This window comes from Bombus bifarius, unplaced genomic scaffold, assembly GCF_011952205.1.
Source record: "Bombus bifarius isolate JDL3187 unplaced genomic scaffold, Bbif_JDL3187 scf7180000008265, whole genome shotgun sequence".
Taxonomy (NCBI): Eukaryota; Metazoa; Arthropoda; class Insecta; order Hymenoptera; family Apidae; genus Bombus; species Bombus bifarius.
The window spans coordinates 507,984-532,500 of NW_022884550.1; the positions used below are offsets into that span (position 1 = coordinate 507,984).

General features: G+C 28.0%; 8 protein-coding genes across 15 annotated transcripts; 4 read left to right on the forward strand and 4 right to left on the reverse strand.

The window, feature by feature from the left end:
- Positions 1–44: 44 nt before the first annotated feature.
- Positions 45–1,905, reverse strand: LOC117211937 (heparin sulfate O-sulfotransferase). 3 transcript variants are annotated; one of them, XM_033456287.1, is made up of 7 exons: positions 1,865–1,905; positions 1,110–1,336; positions 954–1,039; positions 746–884; positions 569–666; positions 350–507; positions 45–275 (listed from the first exon to the last, which is right to left on the reverse strand). In XM_033456287.1, the coding sequence occupies exons 1-7, from the start codon at positions 1,872–1,874 to the stop codon at positions 64–66; spliced, it is 930 nt and encodes a 309-aa protein (XP_033312178.1). In that variant the 5' UTR covers positions 1,875–1,905; the 3' UTR covers positions 45–63. The 3 variants fall into 3 exon arrangements, with proteins under 3 accessions (XP_033312178.1, XP_033312177.1, XP_033312176.1); XM_033456286.1 differs by having other exon boundaries at positions 1,832–1,887; XM_033456285.1 differs by having other exon boundaries at positions 1,455–1,877.
- Positions 1,906–2,590: 685 nt separating this feature from the next.
- On the reverse strand, positions 2,591–3,845 carry LOC117212017 (AP-2 complex subunit sigma). 2 transcript variants are annotated; one of them, XM_033456450.1, is made up of 5 exons: positions 3,689–3,845; positions 3,510–3,610; positions 3,190–3,339; positions 2,953–3,126; positions 2,591–2,878 (listed from the first exon to the last, which is right to left on the reverse strand). In XM_033456450.1, exons 2-5 carry the CDS (start codon positions 3,510–3,512, stop codon positions 2,777–2,779), a joined length of 429 nt encoding a protein of 142 aa, XP_033312341.1. In that variant the 5' UTR covers positions 3,513–3,610; positions 3,689–3,845; the 3' UTR covers positions 2,591–2,776. The 2 variants fall into 2 exon arrangements, with proteins under 2 accessions (XP_033312341.1, XP_033312342.1); XM_033456451.1 differs by lacking the exon at positions 3,689–3,845 and having other exon boundaries at positions 2,592–2,878; positions 3,190–3,313; positions 3,510–3,681.
- On the forward strand, positions 3,762–10,760 carry LOC117212011 (cilia- and flagella-associated protein 44). Of its 2 annotated transcripts, XM_033456440.1 has the most exons (23): positions 3,762–3,996; positions 4,075–4,237; positions 4,313–4,452; positions 4,522–4,816; positions 4,893–5,037; positions 5,120–5,310; positions 5,376–5,618; positions 5,681–5,859; positions 5,919–6,057; positions 6,126–6,399; positions 6,481–6,721; positions 6,792–7,062; positions 7,145–7,308; positions 7,609–7,821; positions 7,905–8,011; positions 8,080–8,134; positions 8,255–8,435; positions 8,506–8,691; positions 8,750–8,947; positions 9,042–9,578; positions 9,667–9,838; positions 9,954–10,252; positions 10,334–10,760. In XM_033456440.1, the coding sequence occupies exons 1-23, from the start codon at positions 3,794–3,796 to the stop codon at positions 10,556–10,558; spliced, it is 4,821 nt and encodes a 1,606-aa protein (XP_033312331.1). In that variant the 5' UTR covers positions 3,762–3,793; the 3' UTR covers positions 10,559–10,760. The 2 variants fall into 2 exon arrangements, with proteins under 2 accessions (XP_033312331.1, XP_033312332.1); XM_033456441.1 differs by lacking the exon at positions 8,080–8,134 and having other exon boundaries at positions 7,905–8,015.
- Positions 10,556–11,354, forward strand: LOC117212016. The gene is made up of 3 exons (XM_033456449.1): positions 10,556–10,805; positions 10,886–11,028; positions 11,122–11,354. Exons 1-3 carry the CDS (start codon positions 10,574–10,576, stop codon positions 11,275–11,277), a joined length of 531 nt encoding a protein of 176 aa, XP_033312340.1. The 5' UTR covers positions 10,556–10,573; the 3' UTR covers positions 11,278–11,354.
- A 252-nt stretch (positions 11,355–11,606) lies between these two features.
- LOC117212012 (asparagine--tRNA ligase, cytoplasmic) lies at positions 11,607–15,079 on the reverse strand. 2 transcript variants are annotated; one of them, XM_033456443.1, is made up of 12 exons: positions 14,877–15,079; positions 14,625–14,785; positions 14,312–14,325; positions 14,176–14,278; positions 13,642–14,052; positions 13,393–13,550; positions 13,185–13,328; positions 12,926–13,074; positions 12,696–12,824; positions 12,363–12,612; positions 11,985–12,248; positions 11,607–11,904 (listed from the first exon to the last, which is right to left on the reverse strand). In XM_033456443.1, exons 4-12 carry the CDS (start codon positions 14,207–14,209, stop codon positions 11,773–11,775), a joined length of 1,671 nt encoding a protein of 556 aa, XP_033312334.1. In that variant the 5' UTR covers positions 14,210–14,278; positions 14,312–14,325; positions 14,625–14,785; positions 14,877–15,079; the 3' UTR covers positions 11,607–11,772. The 2 variants fall into 2 exon arrangements, with proteins under 2 accessions (XP_033312334.1, XP_033312333.1); XM_033456442.1 differs by lacking the exon at positions 14,877–15,079 and adding an exon at positions 14,840–14,858.
- Positions 15,080–15,590: 511 nt separating this feature from the next.
- On the forward strand, positions 15,591–18,413 carry LOC117212013 (TATA-box-binding protein). Of its 2 annotated transcripts, none has more exons than XM_033456445.1 (6): positions 15,591–16,377; positions 16,457–16,587; positions 16,647–16,890; positions 16,963–17,161; positions 17,271–17,400; positions 17,618–18,413. In XM_033456445.1, the coding sequence occupies exons 1-5, from the start codon at positions 16,084–16,086 to the stop codon at positions 17,345–17,347; spliced, it is 945 nt and encodes a 314-aa protein (XP_033312336.1). In that variant the 5' UTR covers positions 15,591–16,083; the 3' UTR covers positions 17,348–17,400; positions 17,618–18,413. The 2 variants fall into 2 exon arrangements, with proteins under 2 accessions (XP_033312336.1, XP_033312335.1); XM_033456444.1 differs by having other exon boundaries at positions 17,621–18,000.
- LOC117212014 (exosome complex component MTR3-like) lies at positions 18,000–20,319 on the reverse strand. Its single transcript, XM_033456446.1, has 4 exons — positions 20,033–20,319; positions 19,193–19,446; positions 18,461–18,607; positions 18,000–18,356 (listed from the first exon to the last, which is right to left on the reverse strand). Exons 1-4 carry the CDS (start codon positions 20,178–20,180, stop codon positions 18,084–18,086), a joined length of 822 nt encoding a protein of 273 aa, XP_033312337.1. The 5' UTR covers positions 20,181–20,319; the 3' UTR covers positions 18,000–18,083.
- A 459-nt stretch (positions 20,320–20,778) lies between these two features.
- On the forward strand, positions 20,779–21,992 carry LOC117212015 (NADH dehydrogenase [ubiquinone] iron-sulfur protein 4, mitochondrial). Of its 2 annotated transcripts, none has more exons than XM_033456447.1 (3): positions 20,779–21,204; positions 21,303–21,632; positions 21,702–21,992. In XM_033456447.1, exons 1-3 carry the CDS (start codon positions 21,074–21,076, stop codon positions 21,877–21,879), a joined length of 639 nt encoding a protein of 212 aa, XP_033312338.1. In that variant the 5' UTR covers positions 20,779–21,073; the 3' UTR covers positions 21,880–21,992. The 2 variants fall into 2 exon arrangements, with proteins under 2 accessions (XP_033312338.1, XP_033312339.1); XM_033456448.1 differs by having other exon boundaries at positions 20,783–21,129.
- Positions 21,993–24,517: the final 2,525 nt, after the last annotated feature.

Here is a 24,517-nt window from a genome sequence, read left to right on the forward strand (position 1 = left end):
AATTTGAAGTTCGTTCTAATTTTATAACAGTTCCAAAAAGTATCTCTGCTTAAAAAAGTAAATTTATTTTGGACGTATCTTTTCATACATAAATCGTTGATTTACATCTTGAGGAGAAGCATTTATAAGTCGTTTCTTTACAGCATGGAAATGCATTAAAGCAAAGTTATACAGTTCATTTTCCATCTTCCAAACAACAGATTTCTGTATTTTGTCTATTGTTTCAGGTCGTGGATTGATTTTTTGAGTAGTTTGCCGCAAATGTGATTTATTATCTGCAATTTAATAATTCATTAGTAATTTAAAAAATCTTATTTCTTAATAAAATTTCGATTATATCATCTCTTACTATGCAAAAAAGAATTATAAGCTCCTCTAAAGAAACGTGGAAGTACAATTTGCAAAATTTCTACAAATTCTGTTAATTCTTCTGTCACTCCTACAAGGAGATAATGTTTTTGTAAATTTCTTTTTGCTTCTTCTAATGCCCAACTATTTCCAATTTCCCTATTAAATAATATTTGTTCATTATAAATTATGATAACTGTATTAATTTATTAAATCTTACCAACAAGCAGGATCATGACCACACAGAAATGGTATTTGTAACCACATATTGTCAGGATCACAATCTGGTTGTCCTGCCTCAATACACTCGTCGAAAGTCTACAAAAATATATGTGATTTAGCACGATTAATATAATAATAATAAATATAAATTATTATTATTATTATGAATACGAACCTTGGTGTCTCCATGCTTTTTTCTGATTAAATGTGGCCTAAAATTATCTCCATATCTTAAAAAGTAGTAATAGGAAACAAATCTATCTAAAGGTTTACGCAAGATATTTATGTATAAAGGTGATTGTCTTACACCAAATCTAAAGCATAAACATAATTTTAAAAAATAAAACAAATGTTTTTCATAATGAATATTTCTGTATACTTACTTCTCAAAATTCAAGAATGCAACATGACCGTGATAAAATGCTGGCTTTTTTGTATTCCAAACAGTTATATTATTTGCAAATTGAATCTACAATTTTTTAACATATATTACAAATGAATTAACAAATAATAATAAATTAAGGATGATATAATACTACCTGATTAGGAAGTGTAAGCGTATGCATGTTATTAGAGACATTAATATGTAAAACATGGTATTTGTTGTGTTTGCACAGATCGTAGACCAAACCTACAAAGCTGGTTGATGCTGTCTTTGGTACCCTGTTGTAGATAATGATGAGATCATCAAAAGTTGATTTGTAAGAATGCTCACTAGCTTCAATCCCACTTTGAATATTGTTTTGTTCTTGCGTGATGGCATTGTCTGGAAGTACGATAGGATACCTATGTTATTCCATCACCTTTAACAGAACGAAATATTAAAAGGATGAAACTTTTGTTGTTACGAATTAATAAAATTAATTGTCTATTATAACGCCTACGCAATAGTTTGTAGTGATCCTCCAGGAAATTTAGTTTCGTTTTTAAATAAATGATAGTGATTGTGAATATCACCACTAAAATCCATTGCAGTAAAAAGCTTCTGTGTATCATTATTTTTCTTATTAACTTTTTAATTGTTCTTTGTCATATGAGTAGGAAAATACACTTCATGAATTCTATGCTAATACCGTTTTTAACTTATAAATATTGATAAACTGTACAATACGACCAGTTTCATTCGCAGATTCACTAAACGATAGTTATTTTGATCCAAACCAAACACTATTCATTTTTATTAGTTAATAATATAATAAAATAGCAATTATATGTATTTTAGAAACAACATTAACTATAATTATTAAATATACGTATATACATATAATTGATATTTTATCTCCGTGAAGCTCACTTATCCACATCAATGAAGTTCGCTTCTATTACGTAAGTCGATAATCTAAGTTATCGATTAATCGCATATCGAATGTCGATTATATTGAAACGAATATTGATGTATTAACCAAACAACTATTTTCAAAACTATGATTAAAATATCATTGATAAAAAAAATGTACATTTAAAATATGAATTGCATCAATGCATATTACGATAAATAATTAACTTATAGTAATTTCAATATTTTTAATTCTTTCAAACAATGTCAAATATTTATTTAAAATATCATACTTTCCATATAATTTATTAACACATAAATTTAGTATATATAAAAATTATAATATGAAAATTAATTATATGTAATGCTTCAAGTATTTACATTTTGTGAATACATTCAATATACTCTCAAGCAGAACTTTTAAAAATCAATTGTATATATTAACTTTGCAGTAAAAGATCTCAGTTTATATGCGAAAGTTATATTTTTGTTTATTGATAAAATTATAATATTTATATGCATCTTTTAATTTATACAGAATAAGTAATAGTATATGTTATGTTTATATGTAGCAACATATAAAATGTTTTTATTATAACTTTCAAACATATTTATTTTCAAGTTTATTTAATATTTACATAAGATAGAGTATGTATATCATTCAACAAAATGCATCACATAATAAAATTGATTAGTAAATACATTGCTTGTATGAAATTTTAACAAGCAATATAAATTCTTTAAATGTTTCCCACTAACATTTATTCCAGCATTTTTATATTTTTACATAATAATATCCTAAATTTATCATGTAAAAAAAACAATGAAAATTAATGAATCAACTAACAGGATTTGTTGTCCTCGATGTATTTTACTTTTTACATTTATATAATATATTCAATTAATAGAATTAAATAATGTTAAATAAGTTTATTCCAATGAATTTAACATCAGGAGTTGTTTCAATACCTTTGTTTGACTAGTTTCCCTTATTTCACCAGCTAAGAACATTTCATCTACAACTGTATAGACCTATAACAAGTTTTACATTAAAATAAAATTACGTTGTAATATAAATTTAGATATACACATACATAAAAAATTACCTTATAAAAATTAAACACAAGGTCCAACTCACATACATTATGGAAATATTCATTTAGTACTTCAACAAAATTATGTATTGCTTCTAGGTAACATAGATTATTATCATTGACATCAACACAAATGCAAAAATATAAACCAGCATATCTTCTATATACAATTTTGAAGTTACGAAACTAAAATATGAGAAATTCAATATTTAATACATATTATAATGATACGTGATATATGAAATTTACCTCAACAAAGTTAGTATGTTTAGCATCTCGTACAGTCACCACTGCATGAACTTCTTCTATTAGCTTCTGCTTCTCATCGTCATCAAAATTCATATACCATTTTGCCAATCTCGTTTTTCCAGCTCTGTTTTGAATGAGGATGAAACGGATCTGTACATTATTTGACAACTTTTTAGAGTTTATTCTGTTTGAATTGATAAATAATTTTGTAAAAACGTAATCTTTATTATTACAAAAAAAGAAGGGATTATATTTTACACTATTGAAGTAATGAAAACAAATACATTTACCAACACTTAATACACTTAATAATTACTTGCCATGATTGATCTGTCTTTATAAGCTAACCAATACTACAATTGCTGCACTTGACAATCGATTAACAAGAATACACAGGATCGAGCGACATTTGTTGACGCCCCTAAACCATCAAATTATGAATTAAACCGCACTCGTGTCTAGAAATCTGATAAGAAAATCTAGACAGTTCAATAATTACTTATAATAGTATATAACAAAATTTCAATTAAAATAAAGTATAATTGAAATTATTGAGAAAATACATGTTTGTTCTATAGTAGCTCTTTCTGCTTGAAATAACAAAATGGCCGATGGTGGCAAATTTAAATCCGTAAATGGTGAAGATCTAGGACAAAACATAGAATTAAATTGGGAAACTAAGTATGAAAGCGTTGAGCAAAAAGAAGAAAATTTTAACATAAATCAAGAGGAGGAAAAAGAGGAATATTCACTTATACCTCGAAAACCCGATGATGGAACTATACCTGAAAATATTTTAGAATTTTTGTATCCTTAATAAAAAATAATCATTTTTCTTTCACTATATCTTTCTTCTTACATATTATATATTTAAATATCTGTTAGTCATTCTTATGGATATAACTGTCGAAAGTATTTCAATCTTTGTGTAGTCGATACAAATACTATTGCTTTCGCTGCTGGCAATTTAATTCAGTTTTTCAATGTAAAAGAAAATAAAATGTGGTTTAAAATAGGTTCTGTGGGTACTGGTATTGGGCACATATCGGTAAATATTTGTATCTTTTTTTTTAATACTAAAAAGGATTCAAATTTAAAAAATTCTATTATATTTTATTTTTAGAAAAATCCTATTTTTGAACACATTGCTGTTGGGGCAAATGGTGAAAACCCTCTAATAAATATTTTTAACTGGCCACTTATGAAAACTATAATTGTTTTAAAAGGTGGAACAACTAAACGTTATTTTCATTTATCATACAGGTAATCATGAATCTACACAATTATTATTTCATTACAAAAGGTATAAAATTACATTTCGATAAATTATAGTCCAGATGGGTTATTATTGGCATCGCAAGGTGGTGAACCTGATTATTATATTTCACTTTGGAATTGGAAAGAATCAAACATTATTTTGCAATGTAAATCTTATGTTCAAGATGTATATAATGTCACTTTCTCTAAATATATTCCTGGCCAGTTAACGTCTAGTGGAATAGGACATATTAAATTTTGGAAAATGTCTAAAACTTTTACTGGATTAAAACTTAAAGGTGAAATTGGTAAATTTGGGAATACTGAAATCTCTGATATTATAGCAATTCATCCCATGCCAAATGAGACTGTAAGAAAACATTAAATCTATTAAATAATAAAATTTATAGCTGTTTTAAATGTATAACTTTGAATAAATTTTTTAGATTGTCTCTGGTTGTGAGTGGGGTAACATACTCTTATGGGATGAAAGTTTAATCAAATTGGAAGCGTGTAGAAAAAATAAAGAGCCAGCACATGTGGGCTATATCTCACAATTTGAGTTGCTTAATGGAGAAATTATATCAGTTGGTAATAAAACAAAAACTTATATGATTAAAAATAAAAAGAAACGTATATACAATAAATTATGTTATGATCTGCGATAGTGTAGGATCTGATGGATGGATACGATTTTGGTTCTATGAGACCATAGACCATGCTGATCTTTCTGATGATGAACAATTTCTTGAAATTCAACCAATTTACGAATTTCAAATTGCAGAGGGAATAGAAAATGCAATGCTTATGAGTATCCAAAAGCAGGAACCAGATAATCCAGAAAAAACCATGTGGTATGCTCAGGTAAGTAAGCACATTGTATTTAGGAAACATTCCAACATTTCAATATTCAAACAAATATTTAATAGGATGGAAATGGGGGACTGTGGCTACTTGACCTTTGTACCAGTAAAAAAGAACATATTCAACAAAAACTTTTTACATGTCATGCTGGTCCTATTGTCGATATGGATACAGCAGATTGGGGACCCTTTGTAGCAACGCTTGATAGAAATGGAAATCTGCATATTTATAACTACATAGAAAAAAAATTAAATCTGATTTATAAATTTTATGACACTAGTAGTCAAGTAGTTTGGCTTCCATGTAAGGTAAATTATTTCATTTTATTTTTAAGCGTTTTATATAAATACTATTTCAGAGAAATGTTTAGATTGAAAAAACAGGTTCAACACTCGTATGTGCTTTCGAAAATGGTATTATTAGGATGATTACAGTAACAATACAAACAACAAATACCGGAAATGTAAAAATGGATAATACAAAACTAATTCAAGTTTTAAAACCACATTCGATGCCAATTACTGTAATGTCTTTAAATACATCTTGTAGGTGCGTATTATATGAACACAATGGTTGTACTTTAATTGTTATATATGATTTATTTTTAGCTTATTAGTAACGGGTAGCGATGATGCCACTATTTTTCTATTTAATATTCATACTACTAATAATTATCCTGCAATTGCACCTATTGGCTATGTGAAACTTCCATCACCTGCTACTTGCATGACATGGAATCCTCAAGAAGTAAATACAGTCATTGAATACAAAAAAAGTAATAAAAAAACAATAATTATAATTAATCGTATAAATAGGAAGCAACTCTATTAATTGGATGCTTACGAGGAGATTGTATGGAAGTAAAATTGCCTATGATACCTCAGTCATACACAACAACTTCTTATGAATTAGTTAAATGTAGACCTGCATCATTTAAATTTGAATCAGTGAAGTCCGCGATAGAAAGACAAATTATAAAAGAAAAATATGAAGCAGAGAAAGAAGAAAGACTCAAAGAAAGGAGAAAAGAAATGGAACGATTAATTGCTGAAAATCCTCACATTATAATTGATGAAGACACATTTCTTAGTAATTATTTATTTTAAGTTACGTTTTAGTAATTTAATTTAAATCGCATATTGTTCTTTTTGTATTTATTTATTTTTTTAGCGGAGCTTGATGAAAAAGAAATGATTCTCCCAGAAATTTATATTCCAGAAATTCCAAATAAAGTTTTAATAGCACAATATGGCATTGATGGAAACATATGGTTATTTATGGCTGGGTTTGATGCAGGATATGTTTACGAATATCCACGTCCATTATCTGTAAAATTAAAACATAATAAACCCATTAGGAGTAGAATAATCGAACATGCAATAGACACAGAAATGCATAATTTCCTTTTTCAGTAGGGACATTTATAAACATTAAAAAAAAAAAAAAATATATAAAAGTAAAAAATTACGGATTTTTTTTAGGAAAAATAAGAAATATTTATATTTGGGAACACAATATGGACAGCTTTATGTTGTTAAGATAAAGGACAAAGATCCATTAGATTTTTCAGACTGTTGGATTTTACAAACACATGATCATTATAATGGACACATCTCTAATATTTTATTCGGTTATAATAAAGAAATATTGTTAACATGTGGCCAAGATGGAAATATATTTTCTTTTAAAATCAATGATGATACACCATATGAGGAACATGAAGTACCAATGTTAGAGAATTCTCTTTTTATAGTAAGTTAATTTCTCAGTAACTATTTTTCAATTAGGTTAAATCTAGTACTTATAATATTTATAATGCAATATTTATAATTAGCCTGAAAGTGTCGAAGATATTGAAGATGCTGATTATCCAAATTTGGAAGAAGTAATTACTAAAATAGAACAAGATAGAATTTTTTCAGTTGCAGAGAAGAAAAAGAAAAAAGTACTTGAAATCATACATGATTTAACAGAAGAATATGTTAAAATTATTACAAGGTATATGTCCTGTTTTCTTAATTACAGAAGAAAAGTACCAAAGCAGCAAATGATCTTGTTTTATATTATTATTATTTTGATGTCCTCTCTTTTGTAATGTGATAATTAATTATACATATGTTTAATTTGGAATTGCCTGGATTTTATATTTCTTGATTCTTTGGTTCAATGTTTTTCATGTAATTTATTTATTATTGTTCTTGTTATTATTACTGTTATTATTACTTTTATTATTACTGTCATTATCATAATTATCATGCTTGTTAAAGTCTATTATTGAGATTTCTTTCGTTAATTAAGGAATAAACATCTCCTGCATTCACAACGAATATCACAGTTTGAGCTGGATCCTAGAATAGTTGAAGACTTAGAACAGCAACTGCATACACATAAAACCTTAACAGAACGAAAGCTACAATTTGAAGTAGAAAAGAGGAAATTAGAATTACAAAAGCTTATGGACCATTTTGTTACATCTATCACTTACTTACCTTTTGCAGTGCATGGCATATTGTAAGTATTATTGTTTTTTTAATTATGTTCATTAAATAGTGTTTACTAAAATTACAAGGTTGTTTATGAAAATTTAAAAATAGAGATGAAAATAGAGCAGTATATTCTTTGAGAGAATTACACCTAGATACTGACAGCATTTTAAAATGTGTGAAATTGCTGAAGGAGAAAGATGAGCAACAGAAAGCAGGCAGGTATTTTTATTTTTTTATTGTATAAATTTATATTATGTTTCTTAACTTTAAATTATTTTACAAGAAATGGAATTGCAGCTAAAGTTGGACAATAATTTATTATGGGAAAAAACAACTTTGTATGTCCTTCACTATTTATAATATTTGCATGAACTATTATTAATTGACTAATTCTTAGTCATGTAAATTATTTAAAGATATTTTACTCTTTTCATACGCATTTTATTAATAAATTATAGAATAATGCAAGAACAGGTTAAGGAAGACAAACAGAAATCAGAAGAACAAGAAATACAATATTTGGAAGGACTTTTAGCTGAAGATTTTAGCGATTTATCATCTGGATTAGGGTTACAAATTAATCGAATGTTGTTAAAGTACAAGGAAAAGGAAGCTAGATTGATTGAACGACAGAAGGAAGTAAGTAATTTACTATAGAAAAGATCACAATAAAAGTAATGTGTATCTTTCAAAAATATGTTATATATAGTGGCAGAAACTACATGCAAAAAAGCCAAATTTAGTTAAAAGTCGTTTGGAAGATGCAGTTTTCCTTGAAAAGGCGAAACAATCCATTGGTGAATACAATTTGAAAATGAATGTAGACTTTAGTTTAATGAAGAAAAAAGAAACTGCCGCCATAAAATATAAACAACTTATAGATTGTAGAGATAAGGTAAAATTGATAAAAAATTCAATGTTAGAGTAGTTTTTGACATAATTATTTTTTATAGCTTCATCATTTGCGAGAGAACTTTAATACAAAACTGAAAACGATCGCATTGAAAAAAGAAAAGATGCAGAAAGAAGTTACTAAATTAACAGAAGTTCTTAAAAAAATTCACACAGAAATTCCATTAAAAAATATAAAACCTTTACCACATCCACCAAAACTGTATTTTGATATTGAATTTCCTGAACATAATCTTGAAGTTAGTTATATTTTTTTTAGTTAGTTAGGTATAATTAATGATTACTTGTAACTAAATTTATGTAAGATCCCTTTTTATATTAATACCATTATAGCTTCAGAAATATGTATCTATGTCGGAAAAGGTGCAACAAGTAAAACGCCAAAGGCAATCATTAATTATAGATCAATTAATAGATCATTCTGATTTAGAACATGAAGTATTATATTGTGATGATAAAGCTATCTTTCACAAAGGACAAGAAAGTCTCTATATTCTTATTTCTGCTTCACAAATGAAAATAAAGGATCATTCATCCATAGCTGGCGATTTAATTCGAAATCTTAATATAAATGACTCTGTTCAAACTACCTGGGAACGTGAAATGAAACGTTCTCGAATGTGGCGAAAAATATATGAACAAGATTGTATTTTACGATATATCAGCGCCGAATACAAACAATTGGAAAAAGAGTTAGACGAACTAGAAGAATATCGATTAGACGTAGTATATCAAAGTACATATATAAATCTGAATTTGTTAACTCTATACGAAGAATTTATGATCCTACGGGAATCTGAAACAATGGAACATGCACTTGAAGAGAAAGTTATTGATAAATCAAATGAACGTGTTACAATGATGTTAAAGGTTATTATCCCTATAACAAAAATAATAATGGTTTATATATTAACCAATTATTTATTAACAACATTATATTAATACATGATGTTAATAGATGCAAGCTACAAATATTAATATTGCTGCACGAGAAGAAGAAATAAAAAAATTGCATATAAAAATTAAAGATACTGCTACTGACTTTACAAAAGCTATTGCTGATAATAAATTTCAAAATTTCCTTCAAAAAATATTCAAGAGAAAATATACAGCACTAAAAAAACAAAATGGTACTAAATTTTCTTCCTAAAATTTTTAACTTTATAATTTTTAGTTGAGCTAAATTTGCTAGATTAGTTAACTTTGGTAATTTTCGTGGTTAATTTTCGTAATTATAATTTGTAGGTTCTTTAGATTCGATTACACAATCGTCAGAAACTAGTTCTGAAGAAACAGATGAAACAGTAGATTCTGAAGCTGAGTACATTCCATTTGATGAAAATATCTGCCCAGTGGGCTGTGATACACAATTATATGACATGGCATTTTCTATGAGAGAAAAACGATATACATACGAATTGCAAATCAGAGAAGAACAAAGAGAAATAGAATTATTGCAGAAAGAATTAGATACTGATATCAAACATTTAAGAATTATTGAAAGTACTTTAAAACACAATGAGGAAGAACTGCAAAATTTTGTGGTATTTTTAAACATTATTATATTATATATATATAATAATTTGCAAAACAACTTATGAACTAAAGTGTTTTAATTTTCATAGCTGGATAAGCAAAAAAAATTAAACGAAATTAATGTAACAGTCATATTAAAACTTCATCAATTACAGCACATATTAGACTCTGGATGCACTGCAAGCATTCAAAATTGTATAGTTTTTAATAAAAAAGAATTAGCGAATTTATATGCCAGAGTTGGAGAATTGCAAGATGAAACATACAACTTAGAACAAACCCGCAAGTATACTAAAAAATATAATAGTTTCTAAAAACAGAATATATTTATGGTTTATTGCAGGAAAAATGAAGTACATCTAAAACGAATAAAATTGGACTTAAAATATATGGAAACTCAAAATAAGAGGCTGAAGGAACACATTAAAGAAAAAATGATACAAAAATTTGGTTGTAAAGTGTCTTTGATTAACCTTTATCAGACTATTTTGCAAAGATTAATTTATGATACAAAAATTGATGTACGGAAAATTATGAAGAGTTTATCTAAAAACATAGAAAGTAAATTACGAAAATTTGGAATTTTATAAAATTATTTTGATAAAAATTTAATAAACAATTTTAATATTAAAATTTGTTAGATGCAAAATGGAATTGTAATAAAGGATTAATTGTTTTAAAAACTTTAATTCGAAATAATACCGAAAAATTAAGTTTCTTGACAATATTAGAAAAAGAAAAGATCAAACTTAGAAAAATTTTGGAACAAACTTTACTCTCAGAAGTAAGAGAAATTTTGTGGCATCTACATATATCAATATACTGCGTAATTTACATTTTTTAGATTATTTAACTTAATTATTGTTTCATCTTACAGGAAAATATGCTACAAATAGAACATGAGCACAAAGTTGACATAGTTGCACTTGAAAATATTCTTTATAATCAAATACAGCAAAAGCATATACTGCAATATGATATAGAAAGTCTTAAAACTGGATCAAAAAAAGTATCTTCAATTTGTTTGGATTAAAATACATCATAAAAATACTAACTTTAAGTATAATTATTGGTTAATTAATTATATAGTGGTTTATTTATATAATCATTTAGCACTCTTGAAAATAAAATTTCTTGAATTGGCTAATTTTTTATTTGATTTTCGGCGTTGTCACCGACCATGTCAATCCAATGATGGCGATATATTCCGATAGGTGATCGTTACGACGGTTAGGAGAAACATAAGAACATTTTCTTCGCTATTGTCTCTCCTATTTTATACATCGCACCTCATTCCGTAATGGTCACCGATCGGAATATATACTAATACATTGATATGTACAAACATAAATCACAAATTCATAAATTGATAATTGCTTTAATCTTGATTTATTTCTGAATACAGAGATTTCTCATTTTCCAATAATTCTGTCGGAATTAAATTCCTGAAAGCTTGCAATAATTTATCTGTTAATAACGCAAATTCATTCATCAGATATAAATGATAATGTTCATCATAGCTTATATTCTAAGGTCGACAACGTTCCAAGAAACGTGGATAAAGACATGCTTCGCGTATATGATATCTATTCAAAAGCCAGCATAAAAATCTTTCAAGACCTAATCCAAATCCACCATGAGGACAAGTTCCATATTTTCGCTAAAAGAAAAGTTCATAAAAAATTTAGCAAAATTAACATAAGACAATATGTCATCACAAACAGAATCAATGATGCCTACCTGATCGGTATACCAATAGTATGGTTTTGGGTCTATATTTGCACTAGAATAGCCTTCCAACAATTCATCATAGTCCCAAATACGCATCGAACCTCCAACTATTTCACCAACATTCGGTAAAAGCACATCCACCGATTCTGTAAGACGTTTGTCATCAGCGCAACGTTGCATATAAAACGATTTGATTTCTGCAGGAAATCTACACAACATTATCGGTTCATTTATTATATCGGTCATTTTTCTCTCTGGCATTTCTGGAATGTCCTATAGATGAAAAAGATTATTATTTCTTTTCCTCCTTTTTTCCGCTAACGTAAATAAAACGAAGGATAAGAATTTTGTAGCAAAACAATAATCAAATAATTTTATTGAATGTACTTCGCCAAATTCATAAAATGTTCCATCATCTTTGGTTATATTGTTAATTTGAAGATATTCGATTGCATCTTTGTAATCCATTCTTTTGAATGGCTTTCGTGGTATTTTAAAATCAGGATTTAATTCCTTGACTAAATAACCAAACTTTGATTTAAGGACACGATCAACGACATCACATATCATATCTTCTAATCGATCCAATAACTCTTCGAATGTAATAAATGCATATTCTGCCTCCACATGTGTATATCTGGAAGTTAAATGTTTTATATGAATTTGACTTAAAATACGCTCTGAATATTATAGAAAAAACATCAAATTCTGCATATTTACTCTGCAAGATGTCTCCGAGTCCGAGATTGTTCTGCTCTATAAGACTGTGCAATACAATATACATCACCCATTGCTGGAAGGCAAGTTTCTAAATAAAGCTGTGAACTTTGAGTCAAAAATGCTTCTTCTCTAAAACAAAAGGTTAAATTCTCAAATGATAATTAAATTAGATTAAGAATACAATGCTGTTTTAATGAACAAGTATAAATTCAAATAAGTGGTATGCTTACCCAAAGTAATCTAGCTTAAATAATGTTGATCCACCTTCTACCTGCGTTTGCACTAATGTTGGTGGTGTTACTTCACTGTAACCCTTTTCATTAAAGTGATCCCTAAATGCCTGCATCAACACAGATCTCACAAGTAATACGCGAGATGTCTAAAACAAATGAATTCACTGAAATTTATTTGATCAAATGAAAATTTATATTTATTATTTTTCTATAGTTAGACTTCTAATAAATGGCTTAATTACACCAATTATCTTACATTTTCACCACGAATCATAATATGTCTATTATCTAACTGCACATCAGGAAGAGCTTCTTCGTTTAAAATGGAATCTGCACCACCAGGAGGAGATGTTCCTATTAATCTCCAATAATCAACATGTAATTCATGTCCATTCGGAGCCTAGAAAGGATAAGAAACATAGAAATTTGAGAAGCTCTTGTCAAAATTACATCTGGTATCATACATTTTTTCCCTCTGGTACGATCTTGAGAGTTCCAAATATTTCAATGGAAGCTTCTGTGGATAAGGTCAACGCATTGTACGTTTGGCATAAAATATTGCTAAGTACACATTGTAGAAAGCCTGTTCCATCTCGCAATGTAATAAACATAAGTGCCCTCCCTAAAAAGGTGTGAGACATTAATGCTAAGTTAGTAGGTATAAAGTGAATACATAATTTAAAATTTAGGTTACAAATATATATATATTATACCTTGACGTCTAAGCCTATGCACCCATCCAAAAAGTTTTACTCGTTGATCTCGATGATAGATACTATCTCGAATTTTTATACAAATTGCAGGTGACAAAGTGGTATCTTCTTGAATTATAATTGTTTTAGCTTCTTCCAAGTTTTTCAATCTTTTCTCTTCATCCTCTAATAACTTCTTTTGTTTGTCTTCATTTTTATATTCATTCCTTGCCCAAATTTTTTGTGCTTTTTTAAATTGTGATTTCGATACTATCACATATTTTTTTCCATCCTCGTTAGAATCTTGATAAAATGGTGGAAATGGTTCTTTTCCTACATAACGCATTGCTCTCAAGATCGTTTTAAAAGGATTAGTGTCAGTACCATTGCCAGTCTCATCGTTCCCATACTTTTGAGAAGTATAAATTGCATCTGAAAGAAAATTATGAAACTTTTTTATTCCTCTATAGAAAAATAATAATAATATTAAAGATAATTTAAATTTTATTAAAGCCTTTTATTTTTGAGAAATTATAAAAACATATGCAATTTTACCTAATAATGGTTTAGAAGACTCCATCACTGGCATATTACTTCTTCTTAATAACTTTTCCCTTGTATCTTATTATCTTTGCTTTCAATTTATTAATTATATTATTATTAATTATATTATATATTTATTAATTATATTAGTTGCGTTTTAATCTATGAAAATTAGAAGATTTATAGTAATTACATATCTGAACTTTTCTATGTGTGTTAGTTTAGTCTCAGTAGAACTAGTAAGAATAGATGTGCTGTACAAGTAAATAGGTATGTTTGTTGTCATCTATACCTGATACATCGTGTATTTTATAATTTCTATTAAAAATCTTTAGTTTTATTCATTCGTGGTACACCATATGCTTTTACATATAAACATACAAATATAAATCATTTATATACATATGTATTATATGAATGATAAATACGAATGATCACAAGGTGACTAACTAGGTACTTACTGTTAGATAGTAACGTGGCACAACGTCGCAACGCAACTCACATTTATGTAATATCTATAATTTGTATGATTTGATTAAAAGGCTAAATTTTAGTTTAGGGGTCGAAACATTATTGAGCCGTTCTCTTTGTAATTCTGTATTTACTGACGTGACGATTCGACCTAAAAAAGTAAGTTTTAAGATGCGGAATCCAGTGGTTCAAAGATTAAGCGTACACAAAGTCGAGAATTTTTATCGTATTTGGCAGGTTACTTCGATGCTATATTGGCTTCTAGCTATCATCTGACTGGTCCACACAAATGAGTATTGAATTTAAGTTCGCTGGAAATTAACTTGATCGGGGTAATCAGCCGTTTTGAGGCGACTGGAGAGTAAAGAATATCCCAAACCTAATCTAATACCGTGTCTGTTTAAATGCTATAGATAAAGATATGTAAAAAATTAAGCGAGAACCTGTTACTAATAACAAGAAAAAATATCTATACATTATACAAGCCTATTTATTTCTTTATTTATTTCCTTTAATTGTTATTTTATAGATTCGGCATAGCTGTTGAACAGGTAACTCCTCAGCGATTCTAATGTCTTTGTAATATGTCCTCAAGGTTAGGATTTCATCAAAGTCAAGGTTTGATATCATAGCTATGTACTTTCTGTCTATATTTTATATAAAATTGTATATTAGAACTTATCCGTGAACTCAGAATATATTAACTTCAATAGATTTAAATCGCCCATTTCTTAAACCGCCCTTACACAGCCCGCAACATTTAAACAGTTTAACCTTGCCTACTTCTTTCCATTATTAATTCATTTGCACTGTATAATTACGTGTAGTTATGTACTAATACTAACCCTTAACTTATGAATTTCTTTCAGACTTGCGGTTTTGCAATTTGTTTCCATAAAACTTTAATTTACTTTCATTCTTATGAAAGCGTTACATTTTGTTGGCAGCGCCATTACGCAAGGATAATTCGAAGCAGGGAAAAGCGTTGTAATTGGGCGATCGTAGCACCTCCTTACTAATCGTTGCGAATTAATTTCGAAAAAAGAAACTGATCTCTGTTAGTGGCGAGAGAAATTCAAACCTACCTTAGCAGTTACAAATCTATGGTAATCTTTAAATTAAGTTGTTGTAAACAAACAAGAATGAGTAAGAAATAAGAATAAGAACAAGGATACAATAAAAATTTGAATTTATTTCTGTGTAAGGAGTTTGTATACTAATTTTTTCAGCAAGTATAATGACAGAAATTCAAAGTATCATTTGTCGAAGAACATAACCTATGAATATAATGGTTTAAGATTTTTTTAAGATATGAGCACCATTGATATTATAGAAGTGTACTGCACGTTTACGAATCTTCAGCAATTATTTGTCTACCTATAAGTTATTTCAACATTTTTTGGAGTTACGTATTTGCTATTGTTGTATTTTCCAACATAAAAGAAAAAAATGGATCAGATGTTGCCTAGTCCCGGATTTAGCATACCAAGCATTGGTACTCCTTTACATCAGCCAGAGGAGGATCAGCAAATTTTGCCTAATGCGTTACAACAACAGCAACAGCAACAATCGCAGCAACCACAACAACCACAACAACAATATCAATTACAACAATTGCATGCTATGAGTCCAAACATCCAAAGTGGAATGCTTATGATTGGGACGCCACAAAAAACTATGCATGCCTATGCAACAGCACCTACTTTTGCAACACCACAAAGTCTTATGCAACCACAAACGCCGGTATGATTAAATATAATCATCGAAAATTTATTGAATGCTATCTGTAATACTAATTTAAAAAATATTATATTCTTTATAGCAAAATATGATGTCTCCACATCTACAAAATAGTAATCATATAGCTCCTCCATCTATAGCGCCGTCTACTCCTGGTCCTATGACACCTATGACACCAGCTTCTGCAGATCCAGCAATACTACCACAACTTCAGTTAGTAAAAACTTTAATTTATGATGAAAAATATTTAGTATGTTCTGTTTATGTTACAGGAATATTGTTTCTACAGTTAATTTAAACTGCAAGTTAGATTTAAAAAAAATAGCTCTTCATGCTAGAAATGCAGAATATAATCCAAAGAGATTTGCCGCAGTTATTATGAGGATAAGGGAACCAAGAACTACTGCTTTAATATTTAGTAGTGGAAAAATGGTTTGTACTGGAGCAAAAAGTGAAGAAGATTCTCGATTGGCTGCAAGAAAGTATGCCAGAATTATTCAAAAGCTTGGTTTTCCTGTTAGTAAATATTCTAAGATATATCATTTATTTTTTATCGATTATTATTAATTTAATCTATTTTGGATAAAGGCAAAATTTCTTGATTTCAAAATACAAAACATGGTAGGCAGCTGTGATGTGAAATTTCCAATTAGATTAGAAGGATTAGTACTTACACATGGACAATTCTCTTCATATGAACCAGAACTCTTCCCTGGATTAATATATCGTATGGTTAAACCCAGAATCGTTTTATTGATATTTGTTTCAGGAAAAGTAGTTTTAACAGGTTAGTAATTATTGTATATTTATTAGGTAGAGATTTTGTATATATTGATAATTCATTCTCCAAACTATTTTCTATATTTCTTTTAACTTTCTTACTATCATTTGAATAGGAGCAAAAGTTAGGCAGGAGATCTATGAAGCATTTGATAATATCTATCCCATTTTGAAGAGTTTTAAAAAGCAATGAATTTATTTTTCTTTAAAACCGTTAATATTATGCGTTACGTGGGTAAAACTGAGGTAAGCTATCTTAGTTTTTATCTGAAAGACTAATAAGATAAACTTTTTCTATGTATTTCTATGATGTTAAAAGATCTAAGAAATGATTAAAATATGTAGTGAAATATATATTTAAAGATATGAAATGAACGAATTAAAGAATATTCTTGTTAAAGTAATTATTTAAGGAGAAGTTAAACATTTATCAATCAAAGCTTTATTAGACAACTTTTAAAAGCAGGATCTTCAAAATTTATCCTCATGGAATAACCTGAAAAAATACCGACCACTTAGGAAGTAAAGTGTCTTCTCGATAACATGGTGCCTTGATCGAGAGGTAGTTATTACTATACAATTTGATTTTTAACGTATATATTTATATAATGTATATACTATTGGTGTAAAACAAATCTTATTTTATTTAATGCATTAAGTATAGTTCCAATTAAATAGAGATGGCTAATATTTTATTATATGCAAATAATAGTGAAGAAAGGTATTTATACGATTATCCATATCCTTAAATATGTTCATAACTTTGTAAAAATTAGATGACGTTTTGATGTATTGTAATATTGATTAGGTATTTAAATGCCAGATAAGAATTATATATATATTCAATATTATACAACTTTTTTATTATAGAAATATATATTTAAATACAACACAAAATTGTTTCTTAATTAAGTATTTTACTATTTTGTTTAATTATGTAGTTTCATAATAGTTTTTACTAAACATTGTTGAAGTACAGGACAAATATCTTTATTAGCTGTTGTTAAAATTTCTGTTGCTTTTACAACAGAGTTTGTGTTAATACTGCCAATTAAAAATACTTCAGATATTTGATTATGTTGTGGAAGACTAGCTAATGTAATTGTCCCATGATTAAAATCGCCTTGGTTATCTGGTTGTGTATTGCATATTGCTTCTTCTATGTCCGTAGGATCCATTAGGTAATGGTTATCATATATACCCTGTATTTTTGTTAAAATTAATAGTTAAAACACAGACAATAAAACAAAGTTGTTGATGAAAAAATTGTAATCTTAGTAGTAATTTTTTGAATGATATTACTTACTATAGTAGAAGCTGTAACTAAACCAAACATAGGGACACCTGCATTAGCTAAAGCGGTACTAGCAGCCATAATTGCAGCTGCTAACGAAGAACCAGCATTATCCAAGACCATTACATATACATCTACTTGAAAATTAGGAAATTCATGCTGAAAGAGTCATATTATATTTCAATTTATCATGTGCACAATATATTCATATTTTGTTTTAAAAAATGCAATCTTTTATTTTTAATACCAGGAATGAGTGAAAATATTTGATACATACTGTAATCATAATATTTTCTTTATGAATACTGAATCATAATATATGGAAAAAATTAACTAGATTCTGAGAATATATAAAACATAAAATAAATTAAATAAATAAAAATAAATTGATTTTATATATATATATATATATATGTATATATATATATATATATATATATATTGATTTTATTTAAGATAAATAATTTTTTAAAAGGTAAGTTACTATGTACATAACTGAATCCATTTTAAATTAGATTGCAAACTTTAGTCTTGATTCTATTAGAACAAGATAAATGACATTTCTATCAGTAATTATATCAATTTGTAACAGTTATTACATGCATAATTCTATGTTAAAAGAATAATATAAACTTATAAAATTTTATAATTGCATAATCAATAGAATGTTCTACACATATATCTTACTTATGTTTTTTATTTTAAATTATTAATAAGACTGATAATATATATACATATATTTACCAAGCACACAGCTGGTTCTAATGCCCTTTGCAAAATTAAGCTATATTGTTTTTCTTCTGCATTTTGCTGATGAATTTTTCGTTTCTGACAAGAGAATGGTGCAAATTTAAATTCACAATAAATTTCTCCTTGTGCGCAGTAGCCATTCTTGTTTGATACCTCCCTAGGATCAAACACCGAACAAACTACTTTTGTATTTCCCAATTCTATATATGCAGAACCTTTGGCTTGACTAACTATACCTGTTTTTAAAACTGTACAAATAGAAACGTAAACAATTACTTTTATATTGTCTACTTGCATATATTTATCGATAATGTAAAAAGTAATAGCCAGCAATTTAGTCCATATCTCCAAATTTTTCGAACTTTAATATGTTAAGATTTAAATAAGCAAATATCACAAGAAAAGTGTCGCAAACAATTATAAGTGCTCTTAATTGTAAATTAAAACTAGGTCTAAACCTAATCTAAATCTAACTCAAACCGTATATTAAATTTTGTAATTTCACGATTCGTTCACTAAATCTAAGCGTAACCTTAGCCTAAACCGCACAAATAATGAGTTAGAGTTCTACCATGCTCTAAGTCTACACCACAGCTACTTTGTTAACAAATATTTTATTAAACTTTCTTTTTAACTGTTTACTATTTACATTCATTCACTTAATTTGCATTTATATGGTTAGGTTTAGTTTTAATTTAACATTAAAAATACCTATAAGTGTTTGTAACATTTTCTTTTTTATAATATTTTGACTTCTTAAATAACCCTTTCCATATTAAAGTATAGAAAAGATCGTAGATACCGATCAAATTATGATGTAATTCACAGTCTTACATATTTTTCGCATTTCATTGTTGGTCCGTTTATCACTTCTTTCACTAAGATCATGTTTTACTTTGTCACTTTTTTCATTAAGATCAGAGTAAATATGATAAGGCACAGTTACTTCTGGACCATTAAGCCGTTTTTGATCGATAGGCATTTTTAATGAATAGAATAGTTATTGTTTTTATTAAAACACTTTTGACCAGTAGAAACGAAATAGAAATAACACCTAAACACAGTTCATTTCAAAGTTAAAAAATTATTAAGCTCTTAATATCCGAATCCGTAAATGAAGATTCATAAACTATTTTCAGTAGATCAAAACACTAACTGGTACAAACGATGACCGTTAAACAATTTCAGTAATTTTAATAATACCAAATAAATTTTTTTTTATTAATATTAATCAAAAAAGATTGCGGTAGTTAAGTTCAAGATATACCAATGTATCTCTATTGTAACAGGAGCTGCAGATTGTTAATTCCTAAAATATTGTATGAAACACGACTATTAATTTATACTAGTTTTAATTAAATGTTTGTACAATAATTATATTGTAAAAATAAGTATGAATCATACACTATTTATATAATTTCTTAAATTCAATCAATAAATAAGTTTTCTTAAAAAGCGAATTCGAAAGCGTGGTACATGGTACACAAAAGAGCGTCGAATATCACGTCTATTCTGAACCTTTAGTCGTCGGTGCTTCTACTCGTAATTTCAATTCGCCATTCGTAACTATACGTACATTTCTATTGCGCATCTCCTGAAGTGGGGATATAGAGTCAAGTGAAATTGATATCAGAAATAATCTATTGATGCACAAAAGTACTATTGTCTTTTAATGTTAAATGATATTGAAGTACAGTATTTTTATAATATCGTAGTGCGAAGTATTTTTGTAAAATTACAAATATTTATTGCATACTAATATTTTTTGCATATGTTAACGCATGCGTAAAAACTCAATACTCAACAAGAGTTTTTTTAGTTAGCCGAACTACTACAACAATATTAAGTGTACCACCTTAACCTGTATTATTCAAAATGGTACTTCGTATATTATCGTTATTATCTTCAGGCAGTAATTCTGCAAGATATGGGTTGGTTGTGTTCCATGATGTTTCCTCTTTTGTTTCCTTTTTTGTTGAAAATAAGACAATTAAAAAGAGTTATACGTAATAACATTTTATAGTTACATCTACACGTAAATATAATCTTACAATTAGGAGACTTGGAAAAAAACAAAATCAATTCTTTTTAATTTGGTTTACAGATTAACGAGAAGATTTTTCGCAAATACTGGTACAGATACTAAACCAAAAAGTGAAATAACAGTATCAAAAAGACCCAGAACTGACTTGATATCTGAAGAAGAACTGTTGGCTCAAAAAGCTAGGGAAGAAGCATTAATTGTTGTATCAGAATGTGAAGATGTTGGTAGTTGTTCAGGAGTTCCAGAAACTCATATAAAGACTCGTAGAGTACGTATTTATTGTCCTGCAAAAAATGCTATGCAATCTGGAACAAATAACATAAATTACTGGCAATTGGACTTTGATACACGTGAACGTTGGGAGAATCCTCTTATGGGATGGACTTCCACGTCAGTATGATATAATATATTAAACTTTACTTATAGAAACTTTAATTAATGATACATTTTGCTTCATAGTGGAGACCCTTTGTCTAATGTTCACGTAGCATTTACTACAAAGGAAGAAGCTATTGCACATTGCAATAAGATGGGATGGGAATATTATATTCAGAAACCAAATGTTAATAGTCCCAAGCCTCGTAGTTATGGTACCAACTTTTCATGGAACAAGCGTACTAGAGTTTCGACCAAATAAAAATTTATTAGAGAATAATGATTATAGTTCAATGAATAGTTCCAAATTATTATATATTTAATTGTTGTATGTAAAGTTTTAGACCACAAATAAATTTTTTTAGACTAACATAACAGTAACATTACAATATTTAAACAAATGTCAATGATAAACTCCACAATTTATTTTTTAGCAATAGTTATATAATATCATTCATACATGGTTAACATTCTTATTATTCACCTGTTTCTTATTGGTATCGTTAGCATTTGTGTTATAATGTCAGATTTGATTAGACTGTATTTCAAAATTCAGTATTTGCTCGTATTAGCTTATAAACTATATCGAGCATTGTTAATATTATAAAGAGGAAGTACATTCGTACAAGTATATTATATATGTTAGAAGTTTAGAGAAGAAACTTGACTTAGATACAAAAGTATGACTTAAACATATGCCAATTATGATTTAAAAGCATACTAAATTGAAATGCATAGTGTAATATTACTAATGAGTTTATGAAACAAATAAGAAAATAGAAATTTACATAAAATTTAACTGGAACTAATATATATATATATATGGAAGAACAATGCTCGAGTCTTTGTTTATAAATTTAAATGACAAAACAGTCATTTTTGCAAACTAAAGGATCATTATACTATTTACAAGTTTGATCTAAAGGAACGTTTTACTGCTCTTTTTTTAATTTTTTTCTGATGAATCATTACAACACTAGTACAGAATTTTCTGCTCTGTCTGTTTGCTTGCTTCTTCGCCCGCCTTCTTCCTTCCGCCTAATCTTTATCTTTATATTTTGTCATATCTTCATCATTCTTGAATGTTAGAACATGATCTATATTCTTTCATCTATAGTGAATTTCTAACAGCGTTATAATTTTAATTTTGTATTAAATTGAAATTATTATTTATTAACAATAGAGTATTGACTGTTAAGAGTAAACGATATTGATTATTTTGAAATAGTTATACTAAGTTTTTTCAAAGTAAATTGCGTAAAATGGTGGAAGAATAGAAAAAAGCAATTTTCCTTCAAGACCTCGATTGTCATTAACCCTGTACTAATGGGTATCTCTCGTTTTAACATTATTACTTAAAAGATTTCTCATAACTATACGTTTTTTTGTTTTCGCCCGAATGAAAGAACATTCGATTTTTGTTGTTGTTTCATTGTATTGTGTGAACAATATTGTCACCTTGATGCATTTTCCTGTCTTTTTAATATAAAAAAATGTGAGAAACGTTAAACTAATTGGGGCTAACAATGAATTGCACGATCGATCGCACGTTCCAGCGTCGAAAGAAAAAGCTGATAGTTGCAATAATAATTTATAGTTAGGTTAGTGCATCCTGACGGTGTATTTAAATATGTATAGGTTTGAGCAGGTGTTGTTTTATCGAATTTTGTTCACACACACGCACGCAGCACGCAGACACGCAAAAAAGTTTATAATCTAAATAATTTCGGACCCCTGGTGGATATCCGAGCGTGATTGTACAATTTTTTGGAATTTTACTATCCTTTAGTTTTAAGATAGTCGCGTGTTATGTCCAGTCTCTTATGTTTTTGATATATTTATAATATTGTATGTAGTATCTAGACGTATCGCGCGTATAGGCGCCAATTATGAATAACATACAGTATAATTTATGCCTTTAATTGACATGATACATAGCTTTACAATGCGTGTCTTGGAAAGATCACATTTTCGAATTAAATTATATTTTCGAAATATTAAATTTTTATCTTTAATCATATCTTTCTGTCTGGTTCACTTATCGACTTTTTTCTCAGTGATCCTTAATACTTAATAACTATGTCTTATAGTCAACGCGCGAAGAAACAGATTTATCAAGCATTAAGCATTAAATGCTAAACTCTAAAAGTAACGTACGTTGTACGTTCTAACGAGAGATTTTTACGTAAATTTAGCTCGTACTGTTTTCATGTACGAACGCTTTGTAATATGAAACTCTAATATACATGTTTATATTTTTGTATACATATTATATTAACTCGCAATCGTTTTCTAACAATAGGCACTATAGGTCCACGAGAGGTCGTGACGTGTTAATGGCAACGTTTAATTTGTGAAAGGAAAGTATGAAAATGTTAACGTGAACATCTATTGTTATAAGAATCAATAAATTGTGTGACTTTTTTAATTTTAGGGATTTGAATATTAAATAAACAAATAAATAAATGAAGATGATCCAATAAGGTTACGCTAAAAATGTAACTAATTACTACAAAATTCGTTGTTCCTTTCTCTATGTGAATCTATTTAAAAAATTTTTTTCCCCACTTCTTCCTTCCGCCCTTTCCTACCTCTCTCCTTTTCTGTCATTAAATATTTCTTACTTTTTAGTTCCATGTTGTACGGATGTTAGATGACATAGTTCTCTATGATTTTGTCACACAAATTTAGCATAACAAAGAAAAAATAAAATAAAAAATTATTTTTATACATATTAATTTTATATTTATACGTATACATATATATATATATACAACATTATATGATACACGTATATATACATATGTATACATTACATATCGCTCATTTGCTGCAACAATAACATAACATGAAAATCACGATTTTAGCGAAAACGAGTTTGAATGTTTTAAACTGTTATA